This window comes from Loxodonta africana, chromosome 24 (genome assembly GCF_030014295.1).
Source record: "Loxodonta africana isolate mLoxAfr1 chromosome 24, mLoxAfr1.hap2, whole genome shotgun sequence".
In the NCBI taxonomy this organism is placed as follows: domain Eukaryota; kingdom Metazoa; phylum Chordata; class Mammalia; order Proboscidea; family Elephantidae; genus Loxodonta; species Loxodonta africana.
In genome coordinates this window covers 62,972,950-62,997,447 of record NC_087365.1, presented here as the reverse complement: position 1 = coordinate 62,997,447, position 24,498 = coordinate 62,972,950, and the positions used below count along the sequence as shown (strand labels likewise).

General features: G+C 55.1%; 1 protein-coding gene across 7 annotated transcripts; it reads right to left on the bottom strand.

The window, feature by feature from the left end:
• Positions 1–3,339: 3,339 nt before the first annotated feature.
• Positions 3,340–18,786, bottom strand: ARFGAP1 (ADP ribosylation factor GTPase activating protein 1). Of its 7 annotated transcripts, none has more exons than XM_064276337.1 (14): positions 18,678–18,786; positions 15,213–15,276; positions 14,824–14,922; positions 14,570–14,679; positions 14,034–14,205; positions 13,271–13,371; positions 10,626–10,712; positions 9,511–9,607; positions 8,724–8,780; positions 7,940–7,972; positions 5,916–5,972; positions 4,887–4,946; positions 4,217–4,293; positions 3,340–4,025 (listed from the first exon to the last, which is right to left on the bottom strand). In XM_064276337.1, the coding sequence occupies exons 2-14, from the start codon at positions 15,270–15,272 to the stop codon at positions 3,686–3,688; spliced, it is 1,350 nt and encodes a 449-aa protein (XP_064132407.1). In that variant the 5' UTR covers positions 15,273–15,276; positions 18,678–18,786; the 3' UTR covers positions 3,340–3,685. The 7 variants fall into 7 exon arrangements, with proteins under 7 accessions (XP_064132407.1, XP_064132408.1, XP_064132409.1 ...); XM_064276338.1 differs by having other exon boundaries at positions 14,771–14,861; positions 18,678–18,731; XM_064276339.1 differs by lacking the exon at positions 4,887–4,946.
• Positions 18,787–24,498: the final 5,712 nt, after the last annotated feature.

Sequence of the window (24,498 nt, the reverse complement as noted above, 5' to 3'; positions counted from 1 at the left end):
CATGCTCCCCATGGCCCCCAGCTGGATGAGATGATAAAGACAGCTCTACCCTAGGTCACCCAGGTGCCTGTCTACCCTGCTTGCCCTGGTGAGAAGTCCAGGGAGGGACTGGCAAGCCCCACATCTCCTGCCACCTTCATAACCACTGCCTGGAGGACACAGGGCAAAGAAAGCTTCATGGCTTGCCATAGTCTTGGGGCCTTAGAGCCTAAGACCCCCACAGACTCTCGCGGGGACCTTGCGATGCCAGATCTGGTGAGGATGGCCCTGGGGCCTGGGTGAGCCCGACAGCACCTGCAGACCTGCGCCATGGCCAGCAGAGGTCGCGTGGGCCAGCCTGACTGGAACAGGTCCCTTCGCTGCCCGGGAGTCAGGCACGAGCACAGGTGTGTGTCACAGGTGAACCTGGGAACATGTGTGTGCACCCTCACATGTGTGCATGGAGGGCAGAATCTGCCGGTCAGTCCTCAGCACTCCTGGCCCAGCTGGACCGTGAGCTCCTTTAGGGCAGGGACCCCGCCTGCCTCGGTACCCCTGCTGCCCTGCTCTGTAGAGGCACTCCATATCCGTAATGTCCCCAGTCCCTCGGGAGACTGCTGGTGTTGCACCCACTTCACAGTGAGGATCATGGGGTTAACAGCAGAGGTGACCTGCCCACCGTCACAGCTCAGAAAGGGTGAAAAAGTCTGTTCAGGCTTCCCCTGTGCCCCAGCCTGCCCCACGCCCCCACCCTGGGGCACTTTCCCCACCACCCGCATCAGGTCTTTGGGAGACGTTTCCCTATCCCAGTAACCTGGCTCAACAGGCACTAGGGATGGGGCACAGGCCTGCAGTCCCCCATTAACTACTATCCCCCTCTACAGCAGCCAGCCGCCCCCTCATGGCTCCCCTGCCCCCCAGGTCCCAGATAGAGCAGACAGGCCCATTTCCTGAGCCCCACGCTCCTGGAAACCTGCTCCACTTTCTGCCCACCCCATCTGGCCCCCAGAGAGCTCCGTCCAGCCAGCGTTGAGCTGAGGAGCCCCCGATCCAGGCCAAGGAAACCTGGGCCTGTGTTCCCTCCTTGCTGGGTCACTCTGACCCATGGCTGTCCTGTGCTGGCTCCCTGGAGGGCCTGACCCTTGAGGCCCTGTGGTGCCAGGTCAAGGCTGCTGGAAGCAGGCAAGGGCCACAATGGCTCATAATACCCACACCCCCAGCACCCCATTGTTCAGGGCGGGGGGGCGGGTGGTGGAGCAGGAAAAGTCTGTGCACGCCCTTCACGTGCAGTCTGCGTTGGTGACAGCCCTTTCGGAACTGATCAAGGACTTGGCTGCTTCTGTGTTTTATTGTGACAGTCTACTCAACCCCACTCACGCAGTAGGAGACACCAGTCACCAGGCTGCCATCACAGATACCTTGGACAGCCCCATAGAGGAGGGTGCCCTTGCCTGCCAGGAGAGGCATCTCAGACCCCCACACCCTGGCATTCCCAAGTCGGGTCTGGAGGCCACTTTGGAGTGTCAAAGTATGTGCTTCAAACCTTCCTGGTGTGGCAAGTTTGAAAACAGTCCTTCCTTCTTCTGAGGGCACCGGGCAAAGGGAGATAAGTGTTGAACACAGCCCCCCACCTGGGCAGACGGGGACCCAGCAGACTAGGACACACAGGTCACCAGTGTTGTTCATGCTTGATCGCAAGAGCTGTGGACACCAGCACGCTTCTGAACTTTGGAGCTGACAGGAGCCCCCCCAGAGACCCCAGCTCCACTGCCTATCAGACCCGCCTTAATGGGGCTCAGACAACTGGCACCAATGGGCATCTCAAGTGGCCTCAGTTGTCTCCAGTGCCCACAAGCCCCAGCTCCCAGCAAGGCCCTCCCCATGTGCTCAGCTCGCCTGCATGCTTCAGGCTGACTTTGGACCCAGGCAGACAGGCTGTGAACAGCGTGTTGGCCTTCCATCTGCCCGCCAGCATCCCGTCCCCACCAGCCTACATAACAGGCCACGGTCAAAGTCAGGGGCATCCACACAGGACATTGTGCCTCCCCTTCTGACAAAAAGAAAACTGGAGCTCTGGGCCACCTGCACCAGCCACTCAGTCACTCCCAGCTCAGCGACATTCAGGAGGTACACAGGGCCCCACCCCCGTGGGCTCCTCTCACGGTGTGCTGCAAGGCATGGGCAGACCCTTGATCCACAGTCCAGTCTGACCCTGAGGGAACAAGAATCCAAGACTCCCCAAACGTAAGGCTGTTGTCACGGGGTCTGTGGGCACCACAGCAGGACCAGTGTGCAGGCTGCAAGGGCACAGGCGTGATGGGCACAACACACCCCGGGCCTTGTGAGGAGCAGATGGCACACGAAGCACGGCTCCCAGACTAGCACACCACGCCAGGACCGAGAGCACGTGTTGCACACACAAAAGGCATGCAGAGCACGCAGCATGCCAGCACCTGCAGCCGTGTCAACACCATGACAAGCACACCTTACCCCGGTGCCACATGGACACCAGGCAGCACACAGACACAGCAGCTGGGTCTCTGCCCTGGGTCACGCATGCAGTGAAACCCTTGTCGCAAGGGGAGGGAAGGTTCTGGAAAAGCGCTAGCCCTCCCCCTGCAGCTGTAAATGTGGTGCTCTAGGAGGGGAGGCAAGGGAGGAAGACGGGGCAGCAGGCGCCTTCAAAGATGCCAAGCAGCAGGAGCTGGGGTGGCATTGAGTAGACAAGTGCAACTCTCAGACACCCCAGTGACCAGGCCTAGGCAGGCAGGGACCGGCACGGGGCCGGATGACGCATTCCTCCAGGCGCTGAGAGCTGAGCCAGTGGGCAGTCCTCCTGCCTAGGAGAGGCTCTCGGGGGACGGTGACCAGAGGGCTCCCAGTAGCCTCCTGCCGTGAACATCCTGGAGAAGGAAAGCCCTGAAGCAGCGCCGCCACCCCCCTTCTTGCTCCTTTGGCCCATGTGACAGGGCTGTGCCAGTTCAAGAGGAGGGCCGGGGGCCAGGGGTCAGGCTGGGCTCCTGCACATAATGAGAGTGGCAGGGCTGGGGTCCAGGCTCTGTGCACGCAGGGTGCTTCCCTTCCGAGCTGCTGGGGCACTCTGGGGGATACCACACAGCAATCTTCAGAGCAAATACAGGGCCAGGCACCAACATGCAGTCCATGTGCATGAGGGGAAAGGAGGGGGTGTGAGGGCTGCACACCGAAGGCTGGCTGGCAACAGTGCACAGGAAGCTGGGCCACGGCAGTGCTGGCTCTACTTTTGCTTCTGGCGGGGCTTCCACCTCTGAACTCAAGGGGTTTTCATGAAAAGGAAAAATGAACACATGCAGACCTTTAGAGCTGAGGGACGCATCACGATGCAGCGTCCCACAGGCCGACAGCGCCGCCAGCTGTCCAGCGCTGCAGATCAGGAGGAGTACGTTTATTAGCGAACAGGTCATAGAAGGGCTGTCTGCACACAGAGACACCACTGGAGCCAGTGTGGCCAAGAGAGCTCGGGGACGGGGGGTGGGGGGCGGGGGGTAGATAACGTGCTCTAACATAGCCAGAACCCGCAGAGGCTGAAGTGCCTGGGCCATGTCAGGGTCTGTCTCCCAAGAAGCTGTCTGCTCACTGGGGGGTCTCTGGGCCAAGTGGAAGGAGAACAAGGAGGGAAGTGTGACAGGGCAGCGGCCAGTGCTTGGCACCACAGTGGGTGGATGCCCTACCAGTCCTGGTTGTCCCAGCCCTCATCAGTGGGCGCAGGGGGTGGTACAGCCTTCTGCACAGCCCTGGCCCGGCCCTCCCCGGCACCCTCCCAGTTCTCCCAGCCGTCGCTGTTACTGTTTCTATGGTTGGAGCCTGTGCCCGAGCCCCAGATGTCCCAGCTGTCTGAGCTCTTGCGCTCTGCTGAGTTTTCCACACCCGTCCAACTGCCGCTGCTTGGAGACTGGCGGGCCCGGGGGGCACTGGCACTCCCAAAAGTCTCCCAGAAGCTCTGGTTGATGGTGCTGCCCTGGACATGGTCCCCACTGCTGTTCTGGTAGCCAACGCCCTCCGGGGTGCTTTGAGAGAAACAAGGGGGATTGAACAGTTGCTGCACAATACCAGAAACCACTGCCCACCTCCTCTGAGAGCAGATGGCAAAGTCCTCGCCCAAGCGCCTGTCAGGGGCTGTTGGAGGCTCACCCATCAGGGGCTATCCCATCGGGGGCTCACTCGTCATGGGCTATCCCGTCAGAGGCTCGGGGCTCACCTGTCAGAGGGCTCCTCTGTTTTCCCAGAAAAAAAAGTCGTCATGTCTCTCCACCCTTTACTGCTAACCCCCTGGACCTGGAAGCAGACAGAGAGGAGCTGGGGCGGGGGTCTGACACACGCAGCCCTGTGAGGTGTCTGAGTGAAGTTCAGCAATGACCAGTGCAGGTCATGCTCTGTCCTCAGGGGCCCCGGCTGGCTCCTCAGGGTCTGGGCTCAGGGGCGTGCAAAGTGAGGCTGTGCTGTCCAGCACTCACGCCAGCCACTGGGAGAAGAAAGAAGGGCCGGGAGGGGCTCATCCCTCGTTCCTGGTGAGCACAGGGACTCTCAGTGGAAAGAAAACCTCGTGCTGGGAGGGACAGCAAGCCCCAGCATGGGGACACATGCCTCTGCAAGCTCAGTTGGACACATGGCCACTTACCCGGGGAAAGGCCAGCAGCAGCAAGGACAAGAAGGAAAGAAGTGACCGTTAATGATGGCGCAAGTCCCCCCACCAAGCTGTTTCCATATTCCTCCGCTCTCGGCAGCCTGAGTCTAAACAACACACTCGCTCTGATGTGGCCAGAGGCACCCAGTCACCCCACCTGGGGGGTGGTAGGCCCCGTTCCTGGTGCCAGGCGCTGGAATATGGAGACTGGCTTTGTGCTGTGCCCGTAGGCCAGGCAACCTACCTTGGACGCCAGCTGAGAGACCCCACTGGACATGTCATCCAAAATCCTTCCCTCCTTCACCTACATGGGGTGAAGCAGCTATCAGTCACGGGCCAGAGAGGTGGGGAACAGATGGAGGCAGCCCAATGTCAGAGTGTCATGCAGAAATCGCTGGGGGAAAAACCCTCAAAAAGCTTTAACACCATAAAGACCCTGTCACTGTGGCCCAGAAACCACGCCAGCCGGTCACTGCCAATGCACCGCTTGTGACCCAGATGGCAGGTGACAGCACAGAGCAAGAGACCCCTCAGGTGCATGGGGGGCACAGGGGGACATGGGGGTCACAGGGGAATGGGGCTTTGAGGCCAGTGATGCTGTCCTACAGAACATGTCACAGTGGACACATGACATTATGAATTTGTCAAGTCCACAGGATGGCACCATGCAGAAAGTGAGCCCTCCACAAGCCCACAGGATGGCACCACGCAGAGAGTGAGCCCTCCAGCAACTAAGGGCTCCAATTAGTAACGATGTATCAACATCAGTTCATCACTTGTAACAAACCAAAGGAATGCAAGGAGTTAACACGAAGAACTGGCAGCATGGGGTATGGAAATTGTGTATACAATTTGCTCGATTTTATATAAACCTAAACATGCTCTAAAAAATAAAGTGTATTATAAAGAAACAAAGACCCACTGGCCAGAGCAGCTTCACCTCGGATGGCTCTGCTCCTGCTCACAAGCCGGGTGGGCCCGTGGGCTCCGTAACTACTGTCCCAGGGTATGCATGTATGTGGCGGGGGGTCGGTGACAACTCTGCCCTTTTGGGCGGGGAGAGTGGGGATGTTTTTGAGAAGTACGGTACACAGCCAGTCCTCAGAGACCGAGAGAGTGGGGGGCACCAGGGGACGTGCAGACGAAGGAGGGCCCACCCACATCCACAGCTGCTGCTGTTCACTCAGAAAGGAAGGTCTCGTGATGGGCGGGTGGGGGGGGGTGCCTTGCACCCATAATACCGAGGGCCGAGACTGTCCAGTTTACATGTTACCTTCTCCTGAGCAGGCTTGAGGACGTTTTCATTCAGACTGTGGCCCAACTCGGAAGCCTGTGCAAAGTACATGAACCAGGGAATAAGCTGTCAGTGCGGGCCCCTGTGTGGGCGGGACTGAGGTCCACACGGAGACGCAGGTTAGCACGCAGCTCAGGCACAGGGGCAGAAGCAGGGCAGTGGGGTCAAAGGAGTCATGGCCACACGGCTGAGTAAGGGGAAGCAACCCGGCCCACGATCCTGTGACTCCCATGGGACGGACACCCCACACACACTGCCACCTGGGGCTTCTCCTCAGGATACACACTCTTGTACCCCAGAAGGTAGCATGCTGGCAGGGACCCCCACTCCCTGGCGGCCCTGAGCCCAGGCCCATGTGCGGGCAGCAGGACCCGCTCATCCCCACGGGGTCGAGGGGCTACAGCACAACCTCTGTCCAGCACCTTTTGCTGAGGGGACCCACAGTCAGGGCATGTGAGCATCAAGTCCACCTGCCTCCCGCCAGCAGTGGGGTGTGGGGATGAGCAGAGCCTGGCTGCGGCCACAGGTGGGGAAAGCCGCCATGTCCCTGACCCGCAGCAGAGCAGTGAGGCCGGAAGGTGGGAGTGAGCTGGGAAATAAGAGATGAGAAGCCTTCCCGGCTCTGGGCCTCAGCGGGGCTGGTTAATGGATGATGGTGCTGGGAGACAGTCGGGGGACATGGCACCAAGGGCCCTTTTCTCCTTCTGAGGTGGGAAAAGCAGCCATCAGCTTTTAAGAGAATAACTTCACAACAACAAAGGTTCAGCAGTCAGGATGAAATGCCTTTGGATCATTTAGTTCCAAGTCACTGGACTTCAAAAAACACTCTTGCTAAGTAATTCTGTCCCCAGGCCCCCTACCCTGGGCAGGCATGCTCCACTGGGCCCCATGGGAAGGCCACTGCCACCTGCACTGTGGCCACCTGAGCACTGGGGCCGCACAGAGCCCGACAGGCAGGGAGGGGGCTAATGAGTACATGACAGCAAGAACACAACAGGCAGGCAGTGCATGGGGGCAGAGCCAAGGGTAGAGGCAGGGCCATGCACACGAACAAACGAACAGACATGCAGACAGACTTGAGGTGTTACCGGCTCTGGCTGCTGCTTGGAGCCCCAAAACTTTACCCCGGGAGCCGGGTTAGTGGGGAGAGAGAAAGAGAGAGAAGAGAGAACCCGGATTCGGAGGGCAGCTGCAGCAATACCAGGAAGCTCCTCAGAACCTCGCTGGCATGTGGTGGGGGTCGGGGGAGCACAAGTGGACCACCCACCCGCAGACCCTCGTAAGCAGTGCCTGGAGACAACCCGAGAGAGATCCTTTAGTGATCCTCACTAATGGTGGCCAGAGATGACTGGCATCAGACACCGAGGCCCAGAGGATAAGCTGGGCACAGCCCATGCCCCATCCCAGGCACAAAGCCTCACCAACAGCTGAGGGTGCTCAGAGACACCAAGAGGAACAGCAGCTTCTGCCAGAAATCACAGCCCTCAGCTGGGTCCCAGGGCAGAGGGGCAGCGTGCACTTGGGGGAAGTGAGAGCCTTGCCTCCTTCCAGGCATGTGGGGCAGGCAGGCTGTTGCCTCATCGGTAGTCCTGCGCTTTCACGGGAAACAGGAGTGGCCACCAATCATGTTCGGAAAAAAAAAGTCACAGCCCAAGGCTGCCATAGACACCAGACAAAGGGGACAAGAGGGTCTACCGGGAGGCCTGTGGTCATCAGCTGGGCCACCGCCAGCACCAAGACAGGGCTGAAGAGTCCTCCAGATGCACAGGTACGGCTGCGTGGGGCCTTGAGACCCTGCAGGCTGTGCTGTGGTGCTGCCTCAGGTGCACTGTGTGCAGTCTCAACTCGCCAGCCCGTAACCTGCACGGCGGTCACAGCCGCCAGCACTGGGGCCCCAGCCCTGAGCACGTGGGGGGCCTCGGCAGCTCCAGGACCCCAGCGCACGCTCACAGGCTCAGGAGAGCATTGTAAAGAGTACCGGAACGCAAGAGCTTCTCTGGTACCTTTTGACTTGCTTGGGATCCAAACTTCGTAGCCTAAATGGAAAAACAAAGGCAGGCCTTTTCACGTGATTCTCCCTGCCAGCCCCTCTCCCAGCTCAGACAGTCACAGATCCGGGACCAGCTCCTGCCCAGCCACCAATGTTTGCTGGGCCACAAGATGGGGGGGAGGGGGGAGCTGTGAGGTGCAGGGGGACCACCCCAACTCTGCCTTCATGGACAATGGCCTGGCCCAGGCCCCCGCCTGTGAGTCTTTCCTGACGGCCAGCACAACCCTGTGAGCTGCCAGCGAGCAGAGGTCTCTGGCAGTGTGGGAGCTCCAGGAAGGGCTCCAGCCAGGCCCAGGACAGCTCAATGGTTGCCCCGCCAGGTCACACCTGCTAACCTGTTCCCAGACACCCCGACTTCTAGAGTCGAGGAAAGGATAAGCGGTCCGGCCATGGGCATTCTGGTTGGGAGGGGCCGGCCCTTGCCTGTCCCCAGACCCCCACAAGAGGAAACGGGGCCCCAGGAGGTCTGGCCCCCAGAGAGCCCTGAAAACTGTCCCTGCTGTTACTCCTTCAGCCAGGAGAGCCAGTCCCGGGGGCCCAGTGGCTGTCTGGCTATTACTGTCACCAGGCTGGCCGACGGCCCTGGCTCTGGCCCTCACACCACCTGTTCTGGGCCTCCCGGGCTTCGCCCTGCACGCCCTCAGGCCGTCCTCACCCATCGGAACCTCTCAGGATCCTCTCCACACCCCACCTTCCACCCCCCACAGCCTCACTTGGTGGGGTGGGGGGTTACTCACGCCCTCCTTGGCTGCGGAGGCGAACCTGCTTGCTCCAGTTGTAAAACTGCTCCAGCCCTGAAAGAGTGCAGGGCCCAGTTAGCGTCCCAGAGGAGGGGCTGCTGGCGGGCAAAGGACACACTAGAGGTCCAACCACACGGGCACCCCCGGAAGAGGGCCTTGCAGCGCCCGGCCTGGCACCTTCACCATGGAAACCTCGTCTTATGAGGCTGGCACCCACAGCAACACAAGGGAGGGTCCCTGCATTCTCAGCCCTCTGTGGGCCTCAGGCTACATCCTCCCTAGACTAGGAACCTCATGTGAGTTTTATGCATAACTTTCAGCTCTTGAAGATGCCGCCTTTTTTGAATTGAAAGTACGTATTTTGTTACCAAAGTAAATGACTAAACACGTCTGGGACGTAAATAATGTCAGCAATACTTTCAAAAGAGGATCCCACTGCAGGTGGGGGGCACCCCACTGCAGGTTGGGGATCTCACTGCAGGTGTGAAAGTGAGAGGATTTCACTGAGGGTGAGAGAGGAGCCTCAAACCAGAACGAAACCAAAAGCATGTGTTCAAGGACCACCCGCCACCGCCTGTCCTGTCTGGCCCACTGCACCCAGTGGCCTATGGAGCCCCTGGTGTCCACAAACAGGTGCCCCCCTCCCCGGGGCTGCACCCCGGCTCAGGTGGGCATGTACCCACGGGCCCGCCCAGGGGTGTGTGTGGGCTCCAGCAGGTATGGACTCATGCAGGTGCAGGCTCAGCTCCCCCGTGCCTGGTCCATGCACAGCCCCCAGGCTTACCGAGTATAGGGAGGACATAGCATTGTTGAGGAAGTCGTCATCTCGCTTGGGCGGCAGCACCGTGTTACCAAACCCCACATAGCGGTTCTCCTGGGCCCTGAGAGCAAAGCAGACACATGGCAACTGCTGGTACAATCCTGCTGAGCCCAGGAACATGGGTGCCAAAAGTGCTGACCCCAAGCACAGCAGGCCCGGTCTGATCCTGCCCAGCAGGGGACACACACCCTGCATCCCGCTGGCAACGCACATGTAGCACCCGCCTGCAGGACACAGTGTTATGGTTCCCTTCCACGGTTCAAAAACAAGCCACTATACGGCCTGTAACTGAGCTTCCCCAGCTGGCCCTAAAGCAAACACCAGCTGTCAAAGAAGTTTACTCTGATGCTTCGAGAACAGGAGAAACTTTTCATCTTCTATGCCCAAGACCCCTTCTCAAGCGCAAGCTGGCCTGGGGCTTCCCACCACCAGAGCTGCTAACAGGCACCTGGCCTTTCCCTCTCCATGGAGCACGGTGCCACACCCACAGCACACCCTCTAACCAGCTGTCATGGATTGAATTTTGTCCCCCCAAAAATGTATGTATCAACTTGGTTAGGCCATGACTCCCAGTATTGTGTAGTTGTTCTCTATTTTGTGATTATAATTTTCCCTTTAAGATTAGGATGGGTTCATAACACCCTTACCAGGTCACATCTCCGATCCAAAGTAACCGGAGTTTCCCTGGGGTGTGGCCTACACCACTTTTTATCTCTCAAAAAATGGAAGGAAAGAGAAGCTAGCAGAGAGGGGGAGCCTCATACCACCAAAAAGCAGCACCAGGAGCAGAGCACGTCCTTTGGACCCAGGGTTCCAGAGCCTGAGAAGCTCCTCAACCAGGGGAAGACTGAGGACAAGGACCTCCCTCCAGAGCTAACAGAGAGAGAGAGCCTTTCCCTGGAGCTGATGCCCTGAATTTGGACTTTTAGCCCACCTTACAGTGAGGAAATAAATTTCTCTTTGTTAAAGCAATCCATGTGTGGTATTTCTGCTACAGCGGCACTAGATGACCAAGACAACAGGTGACCACACCTTTCAGACCAGGTCAGTGTACACCCCAAGCTCCCCAGAGGACTCACCCCTGGTAGTACCCGAGGTCGTCATTCAGCCAGTCCTCAAAAGCCTTGTCGGAGGAGGTGGTCACGTTCTGGGGCTGGCCAGCAGCTCTGAAACAGAGAGGTCAGTGTGGCTGGTGCTCGGCAGTGGTTAGAGCCAACCCGGCCATGCTGCCGGAGCCATGTGGCCATCTCAAAAGACACTGCCAACTAGTTGGTGCCCGGCCACAATCGATGACTGCCCTCACAGGGAGCGCAATAGAGAACCCCTGAGGGAGCAGGAGATCAGTGGGATGCAGACCCCAAATTCTCATAAAAAGACCATACTTAATGGTCTGGATGTGACTAGAGGAATCCCGGTGGTCATGGTCCCCAAACCTTCTGTTGGCACAGGACGGGAACCATCCCCGAAGACAATTCATCAGACATGAAAGGGACTGGACAGTGGGTGGGAGAGAGATGCTGATGAAGAGTGAGCTAATTATATCAGGTGGACACTTGAGACTGTGTTGGCATCTCCTATCTGGAGGGGGGATGGGAGGATAGAGAGAGTTGAAGACTGCCAAAGTTTTCATGAAAGGAGAGACTGGAAGGGCTGACTCATTAGGAGGAGAGCAAGTGGGAGTAAGGAGTAAGATGTATATTAACTTATATGCGACAGACTGACTTGATTTGTAAACGTTCACTTGAAGCTCAATAAAAGTTAATTAAAAAAAAAAAAAGATCTAATCCCTTGATATTGAGGAAAATAGGGATTATTATCCCCATTCCTCAGATAATGAAACTGAGGCAAAGATAGGTTAAGTGACTAGCCCACAGTCAAATGGCAAATTTGGGATTGGAAGCCAAGTCTTTAACTCTCAATGTCATGGTTCTAACAAGTGCTTAACAGCCTTTCATATTTCAGAATCAAGATTCTTAAAGCTGAGGATCCTAGAACATCTTTTTTGATTGTCTAGACCCTGGTTATCTCTATTAAAAAGGAGTTTATACCTCACAAGGCAGCCTGTTCCATACAGTTGTATTTGTTAGGGAAGCTTTTAATGTTAAATTAAAATCTGTTCCCCTGTAAAAAAAAAAAAAAAAAAAAAAGACGCTACCATACATAACAAAACTTGTTAAGAAAACATTTTGCATCCCACTTTGGAGAGTGGTGTCTGGGGTCTTAGATGCTAGCAAGCGGCCATCTAAGATGCATCAATTGGTCTCAACCCACCTGGAACACAGAAGAATGAACACCAAGGACACAAGGTAATTAATTATGAGCCCAAGAAACAAAAAAGGCCACATAAATCAGAGACTACATCAGCCTGAGACCGGAAGAACTAGATGGTGCCCAGCTACAACCAATGACTGCCCTGATAGGGAACACAACAGAGAACCCCTGAGAGAGCAGGACAGCAGTGGGATGCAGACCCCAAATTCTTGTAAAAAGACCAGACTTAATGGTCTGACTGAGACTAGAAGGACCCCGGAGGTCATGGCCCCCAGACCTTCTGTTAGCCCAGGACAGGAACCATTCCTAAAGCCAACTCTTCAGACAGGGATTGGACTGGACTGTGGGATAGAAAATGATACTGCTGAAGAGTGAGCTTCTTGGATCAAGCAGACACGAGACTATATTGGCATCTCCTATCTGGAGGGGAGATGGGAGGGCAGAGGGGGTCAGAAGCTGGCCGAATGGACACAAATAACAGAAAGTGGAGTGAAGGAGTGTGCTGTCTCATTAGGGGAAGAACAATCAGGAGTATATAGCAAGGTGTATATAGATTTTTGTATGAAAGACTGACTAGATTTGTAAACTTTCACTTAAAACACAATAAAGAAAAAAAGATGCTGCCATGTCCTACTGGGCCTCCGAAGAAACCAGCACTGAGCCAACCTGCCTCCACATGTGCCCACAAAGGGGCTCAGACCTGGCACCAACACCAGTCAGGAAGTGGACTCAGACTTGCAGCCGAGCACAAACCAAAAGGAGGAAGCATGACAGGCTGCCGTGCCTGCGCACCTGCAGGGACGAGCAGGAAAAGGCCCTGGGGGAAGGAGAGCACAGGCACAGAGGCAGGCGTGGCCCGCAGACCACAGAGAGACACACAACATCGAACACCAGAGGCAGCAAGAACGCGGGGCCCCCAGTTCTAAGCAGAGTAGCCAAACACGCAGGAGGGGGCTCACAGCCCCCACGCCTGTACAGGGACCTTCTCTGACTCAGTCACTCCTGAAGCCTGTGCTCCAATGTGTGGTGGGCTCACACAGGTGTCCCTGCAGCAGGACATGTGTGTTCACACCAGCTGATGAGGTTAATAACCATGGTATACCACCTCCTCTACAGAAAACACGCAACCACGGCTACATGAACAGGCTGAAACGTGGGATGACATGGCTGCCACATGGCTTTGTTCTGAGAACACCTGCACGTGTTGTGTGCATGCCCGAGGGGCACACTGAGCCCAAGGGGGAGATGCTGTTTGTTCTAGAGATGTCTCACTGCTTTTCCACTAAAGCTGGTGTTATCATCTTGGCAACTTGAAAATGCTGCCTTTCCCCCAACTTAAAACAGCTCACAGATGAAGCACTGCACATGGTGTGGGAGGCAGGCTTCCTGGGAACTGAGCGGAGCTACGATAGGCCTGGCTAGGAAGGGCCACTGGTCACACAGTAGCAACTACCGGTGGGTGGTGGGCAGTGGAGTTCTGGGCTGTGGTGAGGTCCAGGTCTGGGCAGGTGATGATTCCAGGGACCATTCTTTGCCTTCGGCCAGAGTGGCCACCTGAGGGGACACGGGAGGGGTCAGAACAGGGAACTGCTGCTGTAACGTCCTCCCTACTGCAGGCCGAGCACACGGCACCCAGCTCCCCGTAGCCCCCATGGCAACGGGCTCAGCTGCACATGCCAAGTGCAGCACATACCCTCCTACCCCGCTGCACTAAGGACAGGGCTGCAGCTCCACATGCCAGGTTCGGCACCGCACCCTCCTACCCGCTGCACTAAGAACAGGGTCGCAGCTCCACATGCCAAGTGAAGTATGCGCCTTCCTACCCCGCTGCACTAAGGACAGGGTCGCAAGTCCACATGCCCTGGGAGCTCCCACCTCTGCCCCGTGAACGCTGGACCTCACAGGCACATTCCACCTGATGGGTCAGAGGGCCCACAGGCTGCTGTTCCCCCCTCCCAACTCTCCCTGCAGTTGGGGAAGAAAGCCTGCCTCCCATCCCTAATAACTGCAAGCCATTTGCTTCCTCTGTGGGAGGAAAACACTCCTCCAGGTAAGAAGAGGGCCACAGCCTTGCCAGGAGGTCCTCCTCATCCGCACACGGCCTGCCCAGGAGGTCCTCGTCTGCACACGGGTGGTGCTGACCTCTAGATGGGTCAGCCCTGGCCGATCACCCTAAAGCCCAGATGCAGGGCCCCAGCCCGGCTCGCCAGCCTCACCTTGTCCCTAAAGAGTGCTGCGGCCTTGCTGTTGTATTTCTCCTGTAATGACCAGCTGGGATCGTAATCTTCTTGGGATTCCAGAAACTCTCGGAATTTAGCATTTCCACCAGCTTTCATCTTCTCGAGCTCGATGTCCTTCCACTTGTCCATAGTCACTGAGCGCACAAAGCTAGAAACCAAGGTGTCAACTGAACGAACATGTAGTGGAGACACCAACAACCCTCCCAACCCACATCTGGCTCGTGCAGTTCCCATGACAGAAGCCAGAGGCAGGAGCGGCTGCACACGCTCCGCGAGGTGGGCTGACCAGTGGCTGCAGTAGTGGAGCTCAGCGGGCCAACTGTGTGCAGCTGGGGTGTGTGGTGGTACTGCAGCCCTGAGCCATGACTCGGCACCTGTTATGAGCAGCTGCTGCCAAATGGTAGGGAGAAGTTGGGGCCATCATGGTATGCAGGATTCTTCAGACTCAGTTCAGGGTGAGCCTGCGCCCCACATCAAAACCACGGTGAGGTGCGGCCCCGGGCATGACTGACCTGAGGTGCACACCCAGCCCTCGGTGCTTCCCTGAACACTCCAGGCAGATCCAGATCCCATAGGTCACGCTCACCCACTGAGGGTTGAATGCACCACACTCAAAGCAGACCTGTGGGGAGGGACACACTCAGCTCAGTGAGACAGCCCGGGACAGAGCAGGACAGAGCAGGGAGGGCTGGCCACGGAGGTGTGAGACCCACCCGCCAGGGCAGGTCTTGGGGGCCACTGCAAGCCACAAGTGAGTGGGAACCACCTGCACGGCTAGGTGTGGGCCAGCTGGAGGGGCGGCACCTAGGGCGGCAGAGGGCACACGTCGAGGAAGAGGATGGAGGCAGGGTGTCCTGACAGGAGGCTGATGGAAAGGGAATGGGGCTCCATGCAGAAGAACATTCACAGTAAAGCAAAAGTGAGTGAAAACAGAAGCTTCCGTGAACGCATGTGTCCTGAGGGACACGGGAGGACCTTCCCCTCACCCTGCCACAAATACCTAGCACCTGATGAGACCTGCACTGACCGACACTCGGCAGAGCAGGCGCTGCGGAAACCACGCAGCAACACTCCAGCCACAGCTCCCAGAGCCATGTGGCCACACAAGTCACACCCACAGTGATCTCAGATGAGTCCAAAAAGGTGAGCGCTTACGTTGTTTGCATCCTGTACCCTGACTTCTTTAAGGACTTTCCTCGTCCTCGGACTGGCCATGATGCTGCAAAGCAGAAAAAGAAATATCCTCATCTTACAGATAGGTCACTTGACAAGAAAGAAAAAGTCACCCATCCATGCAGAAGCAGGGTGACACTGCCTGCTCCCAGCAGCACGGCTGGGGCCACCAGCTGAAGGACTCTGTCCTCCATACTCTAAGGAGTCAGGAGCCTTTGGAATGGGATGGCGTGGTTATCAGGAGTGAAATGTGACCGTCCTGCCATCTGCTTCAGCATCTGCCCCACCAAGACCACATGATCGATGAAGTCTTAACTCTTTTATCGTAACGTTCACAGTAACAGGCAGGCTTTACAAAACACGCACAGACTGGCTGACTAACACACCTCCCCCTATGAGGACCTCACAGAAAGCCTGGGCCCACGACTTCACAACAAAGCAGCCTGTTTATTCCACATGCCACACCTTTCCTCCTCCTCCCTAGAACAGTGCAGGGGGCTCCTGGCCCGACAGAGGCAGAGACAGGACTCTTTACTGATTTGCTGAAAGGCTGGCACACCTGGGCCCCTCTTTGCTGAGGGTGGAGACAACAGACATGTGGCCAGAACAGCAGGACGCACCAGACCTACCCCTCAGAGACAGATGGGGACGCAGCACACGGCTGGGACTGAAAAGAAAAGCTCATTTCTTCACAGATCTCTGGCTTTAATCAACTTCAACTGGTGCCCAGAGCTTACAAGGAAAATCAACATAACAACGTTCAGTGCCACTAGGAGGGAGGTGGGTGTCGGCTGCAATGGCCCTGACATGGGTTCGCTCTGGCTGTCCCACGCTCACTACCCGACGGCACTGCAGAAACCACGTCCAAGCAGAGGCAGCCAGTCAGGCTGTCGGTCACCCCAGCCCACCAGCCCCGAATGAAACCATGAGCTGCTCCCTCTACCTCCGATCAACGCACGTGACAGTACGGCATGTGCAGATGTGCACTGCTGGCAGAGGCTATGCCATTGCCATCTCTGCTTCAGTGCTGTGACAGAGGGCGGCTCAGAAGCAGCCTTCCCTCACCAGAGAGCTGCAGCTTTGTGCTCAGGTTCAGCCTGAAAGCAACAGAAAACCTCTGCCCTGTCTGGTTTTTACCTCAGTGGACACTGAGGGAACCTGCCTCCTCCGGGCAGCCAGGCCCTCAGGGCCTCTAAGTCCACGACTCTCGACATTCACTAGTCCCCACTTCTAACCTACTTGAACTTAGGGAACAAACATCTGCTTTCCACAATTGATCGAAATAAAAAAAGAAGTTCACACTGGGCTGCTTTCCGCTCTGTAATTCTCCATGTTGTGTCTGGCAGTCAGCTGAGACCACGAGACCATGGGACAAACCCTACAATCCTGGATGCTGTGCTAAGCACAGGCCATGGCAGGCATCCCTCAGGCAGACACTGCTGTCATACCGGACATCTGCTGGCACACAGCACAGAAGGCAGGAACAGTAACAACACGCCCCGAGAGAAGCCCTGCTGTGTTTTCATTAACAAAGCCCCTCTGCTAAGCATCTCGCTGTGGCCACCAAGAGCCTCATGCAGGGCTGGTGAGGGGACAGCAGAGAGCACACTGGGACCCCTCGAGATCAGGCGGTTACCCAGGGCCACAGAGCCGCTGAGCTGTAAGGGCTAAACCATCAGGGCTCCAGGCTCCATCCAGGGCCCCAGGCTCCGTCTTATGCCCCAGGATCTGTCCGGGGCTCCTTCCAAAGCGCTGGTGCTGCCCCCTGTATCACGTCCAGGTCACACAACAAAAGTAAACCAGTGATTTCCAAGATCAGTGGTGAGAGACTACACTAATTTCTAGTTGTGTCAACTAAGCAGAGAGAATGCTCACAGAATTACTGGAGAAAAATATGTGGAAATAAATAACTTGGCTTGGCTCTAAAAGGTACTATGTGAGCAATTTTTGATGTTTGAGAGCCTTTCAGTTTTCTGAAACGCTAACTTTAGTAATGTGAAATTGAATATGTTCTTTCAAAAGCATAAGTATGGCTTATCTTGCAAACAGCCCTAAAACTCCTTTTAACACTTGAAACCAAAATGATACAAACTTAGCTCTTTGCACAAGTGAACATAACGTGAATAACTAGGAAGGGAACGACACCTTTACTGAACTCTGTACTTTTACTAAGCTGGGCAGGAAAGAGCAGGAAGGGGTCAGGACTTGTTTGCTTACAAACGTTTGGTCTTTGACTGCTTAGTTCCGGGGCTGTTATACAGGTGACAGGAAGAAATACAGTGAAACCTGTGAGGGCTGGAACTTGACGGGACTGCCTTGTTTTTCCCGGTCTTGTAAGTTCTCTGTCTTTGACAGGGTGTAGTCTTACCACTTTCCTATGCTTGCTTTAGAGGAAAACGTTTGTTTTTCCTCTCTGACAGGTCCCGGCTTTCACAGGTTTTACTGTACTGTCTTTCTTAAACACTGTTCGAAACCCCTGAACTCTAAGAACAATGGACCTTTCTCGATCTAAAGGACAGATGGATTCTGAACTTCCGCAGGGATATGGTTACCGAAACGGATGTCAAAATCCACTTAAGAGCTACGTTATCCCTGCATTGTTGTTAGCTGCTGCTGAGTTGAACCCAACCATGGCACTCTGGTTGTGCAGAGTAGAACTGCCCCACAGGGTTTTCAGGACTGTGATCTTTCAGAAGCAGATTGACAAGCCTGTCTCTCCAGTCACCTCTGGGTGGGTTCAAACCACCAACCCTTCACCGTTTTTAATGCTTCAATAAACGGGGCCTAGGACTTTTTTTTTTTTTTGCCCTAAGTGAACAGAACGAATTTTCTCAATCGGGGGTTTGCCTTTAAGTTGTTCAACAGGGCAGACAAAAAGTATAGTTCTCATAAGCCCACAGAAACTTTTTCTCCCTCCCCCATGACAATCATCCAGTCAAAGAGTGAGAAGAAAAATGTAATAAAGGTAAGCAGAGGCCCCCCAACCTTGCTGAGCAGAACCCTTACTTTTTAGGGGGTTCTGACCCAGAGGAACTTCAGGCTGAACCTGAATGGCCTCTGTGTCCAGCCTGGGCCCTGGGTCCGGAGCCGGGAAGGGGTCAGGAGTAGGCCCGCCTGAAGGGCGCTTGCCCCACCAGAGAGGATGTGGATGGACAGGGCCCCGTAACTGCTCGAGGGTCCCGGCTCTGGAGGGGGAGGGAAGCGGGTGGCAGGCCTGGGGCTGGCGGAGCACTGGGCTGGGAGGCCGGCGGCGGCCTGGAGGACGGGTCCCCGCGGGCGAGCGGCCGGGGAGTCGGGGGAGGCCGGGTGACGATCCCAGGCCCTGTGGGGAGCAGTCCCGGGGGGGCGGGGAGGCAGGTCCGGGGCGCGCGGAGCGGGGGTCCCGCGGGCGAGCGGCCAGGGCGGGGGGGCTCCGGCACGTCCACCCAGTCCGAGAGGCGCACTTACCAGGCGGGGTGAGGAGCGCCGGGGCCGAGCCAGGCCGCGGGCTGTCGGGCCAGGGGCGGTCGGGCCGGGGGCTGTCGGGCCGGGCAGCTGAGCCGCACCGAGGCTGCGCGCCCCCGCCGACCCGGCCGCCACCAGCTTCCGGCTACGTAGCGCTTCGCAAAGGATCACAGGAAACCGGAGGCGGCCCGGCGGGGGCGGGACTTCCGAGTCTGTCGCCATGGAGACGCGCATCCCGGCGGCTCCGGGTTCCTGTGTTTGGCTAGAGTAGGGAGGCGAGGAGGTGTGCCGGGTCTGCACGGGGCCCGGGCTGGGAGCAGGTCCCGGACCGGCCTCTTCGCCTCATTTCATCCTTCCTTCATTTAGCAATTAATAAGCCCCAACCCCCATCGAGATATCTAACCGCTGATCTCAGAGGCTGTGGTGCAGAGCAGCACGAGGCTGTATTAGTGTAACAGTGAAATACGCCCGACAGTAGCGTGCTGGGTCCACAAATCGTGATGCACCGCGAAACACCAGGCCGCCGTTTAAAATGGCTGACGGGGAAACGTATCAAATGCTTCAGTCAGGGTCTGAGCAAGAAACTCGTGGCTCAGTCAAGGATAATTCAAGGCTGTATATTTACAAGGGGGCTAATTACAAAGCCGTGCGTGGGGTTTAAGAAAACCTCAAGGAATTTTGCAGAAGGGCAAAGGTGAAGAGGTTGTCGAAGCCGGAAGCGGAGAGTCCTTGCGCCCGGAAGGGCTGCGGTCTTCAGCTGGGGGACAGCCGGCCCGGGGCGACCTAGGAGGGGAGCCGCTCTCTCCCTGCCCCCTAGTCTCCCGCTGTCGCCTCCGGCGGCTGGGTCGACAGGAAGCCCCGGGCGGGGCGGCCGGGGAGGTGGGCGTGGGGGCGGCGGCGGCGGGAGCCCCGGGCGGGCGGGGAGGCCGGGGAGCCGGGCGGGGCGGCCGGGGAGGTGGGCGTGGGGGCGGCGGCGGCGGGAGCCCGGGCGGGCGGGGAGGCCGGGGAGCCGGGCGGGGCGGCCGGGGAGGTGGGCGTGGGGGCGGCGGCGGCGGGGCTGGAGCGACGACTTCACGCGACGCAGGTCTTCCGACCAGGCTACGAATCGGCGTGACTGGCGGGAACCCAGACATGTGAAATGATGACTACAGAAAGGACTATTGATTATCTCTGCAGCGCGTAGTTGCAAGTGGTTTTTCTACTTTTGTGCTTTTCTGTGTATCCCACGCTTTATTCATTAATCTATGATTAAGCGTAAACATTATTTTTGTTGAAGTATAATCTGCATACAATGAAATGCGTTTTAACATATGCATATCCTCATGTAACCACCACCACAATCAATTACAGAGCATTTCCATCGATCGCCTCGTGGCAACCACTCTGCTGATGTCTGTAGTCATATCTTAGCTTTGACTGTTCTAGAACTTCATGTAAATGGAATCATGTAATATGTACTCTTTGGTGATGGATTCTTTCACTTAACACGTTTTTAAGATTCACCCAAGTTGTCGAGTGTATCGATCATGTGTTCCTTTTTATTGCTGAATACTATTCCACTGAATGGATGTACCGCAGTTTGCTTATCAATTTATTGGTTGGACATCGGGGCTGTGTCCAAGTTTTGGCTATTATAAAGAAAACTGTCCTGAACTTCATGTACAAGCCTTTGTGTGGGCGTATTTTCATTTCTGTTGAATAATTATCTAGAAGTGAAATTGCTGGGTGATGGAGTAGGTGTATGTTTAACTTTGTAGGAAAGTGTCTGTCCTAGTCATCTAGTACCGCTATAACGGAAATAAGTGATGGCTTTAACAAAGAGAAATTTATTTTCTCACAGTCTAGTAGGTTACAAGTCCAAATTCAGTGTGTCAGCTCCAGGGAAAGGCTTTTTCTCTTTGTTGGCTCTGGAGGAAGGTCCTTGTCCTCAATCTTCCCATGGTTGAAGAGCTTCTCAGGCACAGGGACCTCAGGTCCTGCTCCTGGTGCTGCTTTCTTGGTGATATGAAGTCCCCAACTCTCTGCTTGCTTCCCTCTTATCTCTTGAGAGAGAAAAGGTGGTGCAGGCCACACCTCAGGGAAACTCTCTTTACCTTGGATCAGGGAGTAAGGGTGGCATTACAATCCCACCCTAATTCTCTCAACATAAAATTGCAGTCAAAAAATGGAGGACAACAACACATGGCCTAACCAAGTTGACACATTTTTGGGGGATACAATTCAATCCATTACAGTATCAAACAGTTTTCCAAAGTTGTACCATTTTATACTTCCAACACCAAGCAAACCTATGGAACAGTTCTCTGTAACACACGTGATGATCATGAATCAGAATCAACTCGATGGCACAAGTGAAAAAAACAAGGCAGTCTACGATGAAAAAGACTGACAATACCAAGTCTTGACAAAGATGTGGAGCAACTGGGTTTCATGCTGCTTATACTTGTCCTGTGCCTGGGTCAGCACCTCCCGAAGCTGGGGGAAGCTCTCGAGAGGAAGGCCCCTGTTCTTGCATTGGCACAAACAGGCATGGTGAGGGCCAGGGTGATGTGGACAGGACACCAACAGCATCTATGCAAGTAGCGGTACAAGATGGCATAGATTTTAGTACAAGACTCTTAGGATGACACTGCACAGGCTCTCTGAGTTCAGAGAGTGGGAGCTGTGTGCTGGGAAAGTCGCAGTGGGCTTCCTGGGGCAGGCAGCCTCTGAAGGATGAAAAGATGTTGAATATAAGGAAAAGGGAAAGTGCTTCTGGAAAGGGCACGGCCAGAGCCCGTACCTCGCGTTGGGTAGACCAACCAGTGGAGGCTGAACTTTCAGTTTTCTGATTGTAAAGCAAAAAAGTCATAGTGCTATTTCTGTTAAGGGTGCTAGAAGAATTTGGCAGTGGGTAGTGGTGGTTGCACAGCATGATGGATGTAATTAAGGTCACTGAACTGTGCGTGGAACATTGTTGGGATGGCAAATGTTTTGTTATACCATATATACTCATATCAAGCACAAGCACACAAAAATCATAGTGCTGCCTCATTCCCCCACCCCCACCTCCAGGCTCTGGGAAGTCTGGGGCTGTGTTCACCCCAAGAGCAAGGCCTCAAGTTCCAGAGTCCAGAGCTGTGGCCCTTCCAGAGACAGGGCCAGCCTGCCGCCCCATGCCGCCCACCCCATGGCGTTCCCCCACGGGGCCCACCCCACGGTGCTTGCCCCATGTCACCTGCCCCACAGTGTCCTCCCGCAGCACCCGCTCCACAGCGTCCCCCTCATGGTGTCCCCCCCCATGGTGCCCCCTCTCCTACATCCCCCCTGTGCCATCTCCCCCACGGTGCCCACTGGCAAAGGCGGAATCTGGGCAGTAAAGTGGTGACTGGCACAGATCCTGTGGTTCCAAATTGAAGATGTTTTATTACTCATCGAAGATATTTAGATACTTTGTTTTTCTTTTAGAGCTGCTGGAAGTCAGTTAATTTTCAGTTATAACCACTTTGGTGAGTCCCTCCCTCCCGGGGTCCTGGAGGTTATTGATACGGCCAACACAGAAGGCCACAAGGGGCAGGGCAGCAAAGAGAACTTGAAGCAGACAGGCACAGAGCTGGGAATCCAGAACCGGCCTCACAGGACTGGCTGCTCAGTGGGCAGGACCTTCGTGGGCTGTAGTCAGCCAGAAGCCCAGGTGAATGACCCCGAGCAAATCACGGCCTTTGCCTGGACTTGGTTTCCCCAACAGTGAAATGAGGTCTTCAATGCCCCCTGCAGGCCTAAAGTTGTAAATAGCAGGGCTCACTCTTCCTGAGCACTCTCTTCAGAAGCCAGGCTGAGAGCTTGTTACCGTTAAGAATAATCAATACTCACCAAAATTTGAACACAAGACTTATCCAAGAAGTTATGCATAAAAAAAAAAAAACTCGTTGCCATGGAGTCAATTCTGACTCATAGCGGCCTTATAGAACAGAGTAGAACTGCCCCATAGGGTTTCCAAGGAGCGCCTGGTAGATTTGGTTATCAGCTGAGCTCTTAACCACTACCCCACCAGGGTTTCCATATGCATATAGGGAGGCAATTTTGATTCCAGCAAGAGCATGTGGCTCAAAGAAGCTGGACAGAGTGGGGCTTCAAAGGAGAAGAGGAGAGAGAAGTATAGAAGATCGACGGACAATTGGCTAATCTTAATGTGATTGATTGAACCCCGCCTCCCTCCTTTGCTGAGATCCACCAATACTAGGTCAGCTTGACTGCGGATGGTTTGGCCCTTCGCCCACCTGCAGCCAGGAGACATTCTGAGATTTAAATTAGGAGGCAGTGGTTTGACAACTCTCCCTTTCTAGCAGGATAAGACAAATCCACGTTGCTATAGAGCAGCTTCTGGCATGCTTTTGCAGTTTGGGTCAGGCTTTTTATAGTTAATGTTTGATTTCCTGGATAAGAAAAACCCTAAAATTGATGAATAAACAACATCATGACAAACGGAGAAAAGACTGAAGTTGTCAAGGATTTCATTTTACTTGGATCCACAATCAACAGCCACGGAAGCAGCAGTCAAGAAACCAAAAGACGCGTTGCACTGGGTAAATCTGCCGCAAAGGACCTCTTTAAAATGCTGAAAAGCAAAGATGTCACTGTGAAGACTAAGGTATGCCTGACCTAAGCCATGGTGTCTTCAATCGCCTCATATGCATGTGAAAGCTGAACGGTGAATAAGGAAGACCGAAGAATTGACGCCTTGGAATTGTGTTGGTGAAGAGTGCTGAATATACCATGGACTGCCAGAAGGATGAACAAATCTGTCCTGGAAGAAATACAGCCAGAATGCTCTTTAAAAGCAAAGATGTGGAGATTTCGTTTCACATGCTTTGGGCATGTCATCAGGAGGGACCAGTCCCTGGAGAAGGACATCATACTTGGTAAAGTAGAGGGTCAGCGAAAAAGAGGAAGACCCTCAATGAGATGGATTGACACGGTGGCTGCAACAACCAGCTCAAACATAAAAATGATTGTGAGGATGGTGCAGGACCAAGCAGTGTTTTGTTCTGTTGTACATAGGGTTGCTGTGAGTCGGAACCGACTCAATGGCTCCTAACAACAACAACAAAATTGAAGAAAAGTATCTGCTATTAATTTTTCTATTAGACAATAAGGATGATTGCATTTAAACCACACAACATCTGTGCACACTCTTTCCAATGTTCAGATGAGGAAACGGAGGCACAGAGCAATGAAGTGTGTCCCCAAGGCCACAAAGGCTGTACATGGTGGAGCGAAGGTTTGCACCCAGGAGGTCTGCAGCATCCTCCGTGCAAAAGAAGAGTGTGCAGGGTTCTGTTAATATTAGACAAACGTGAACAGGTGGGAGAAAGCCTGCTGCAGGAGGAAACATAGCCCCAGAGGGGGTCAGCTGGTAAGACCACCTGAATAGGTATTAAGTGGGGGGGTTCTTTGAGGAAATGACAGTTTGTTATTCACAGGTCCTGGTCTGGTAGGGAGCACACTCCAGGGCGCATACAGAGTTCACACAGGTGCTGAACAAGGGGAGAATCAGAGAGAGCGAGAACAGAGCTGGGCTCAGCCTTTAACGGGGTCAAAAGGGGGAGTACAGTTTATATCTCGGCTTAGGGATAACTGCCTAATTTAAATCCACCAGAGGGCGTGAATTTGGTGTGCGGTGGGGGAGGGAGTGCTTATCTGGACCAGCAGACACGATGTGTAGGTTGGGACCTGTTATCTGGAATTTTCCATGGGTTTTGTGGTGAGTTAACTAGGAAGGCCAGCAGCTCTGCTATTTTGAAATTAATTTAAACAAGGGCTGGAAGAGAAGAGATGCCCAGTG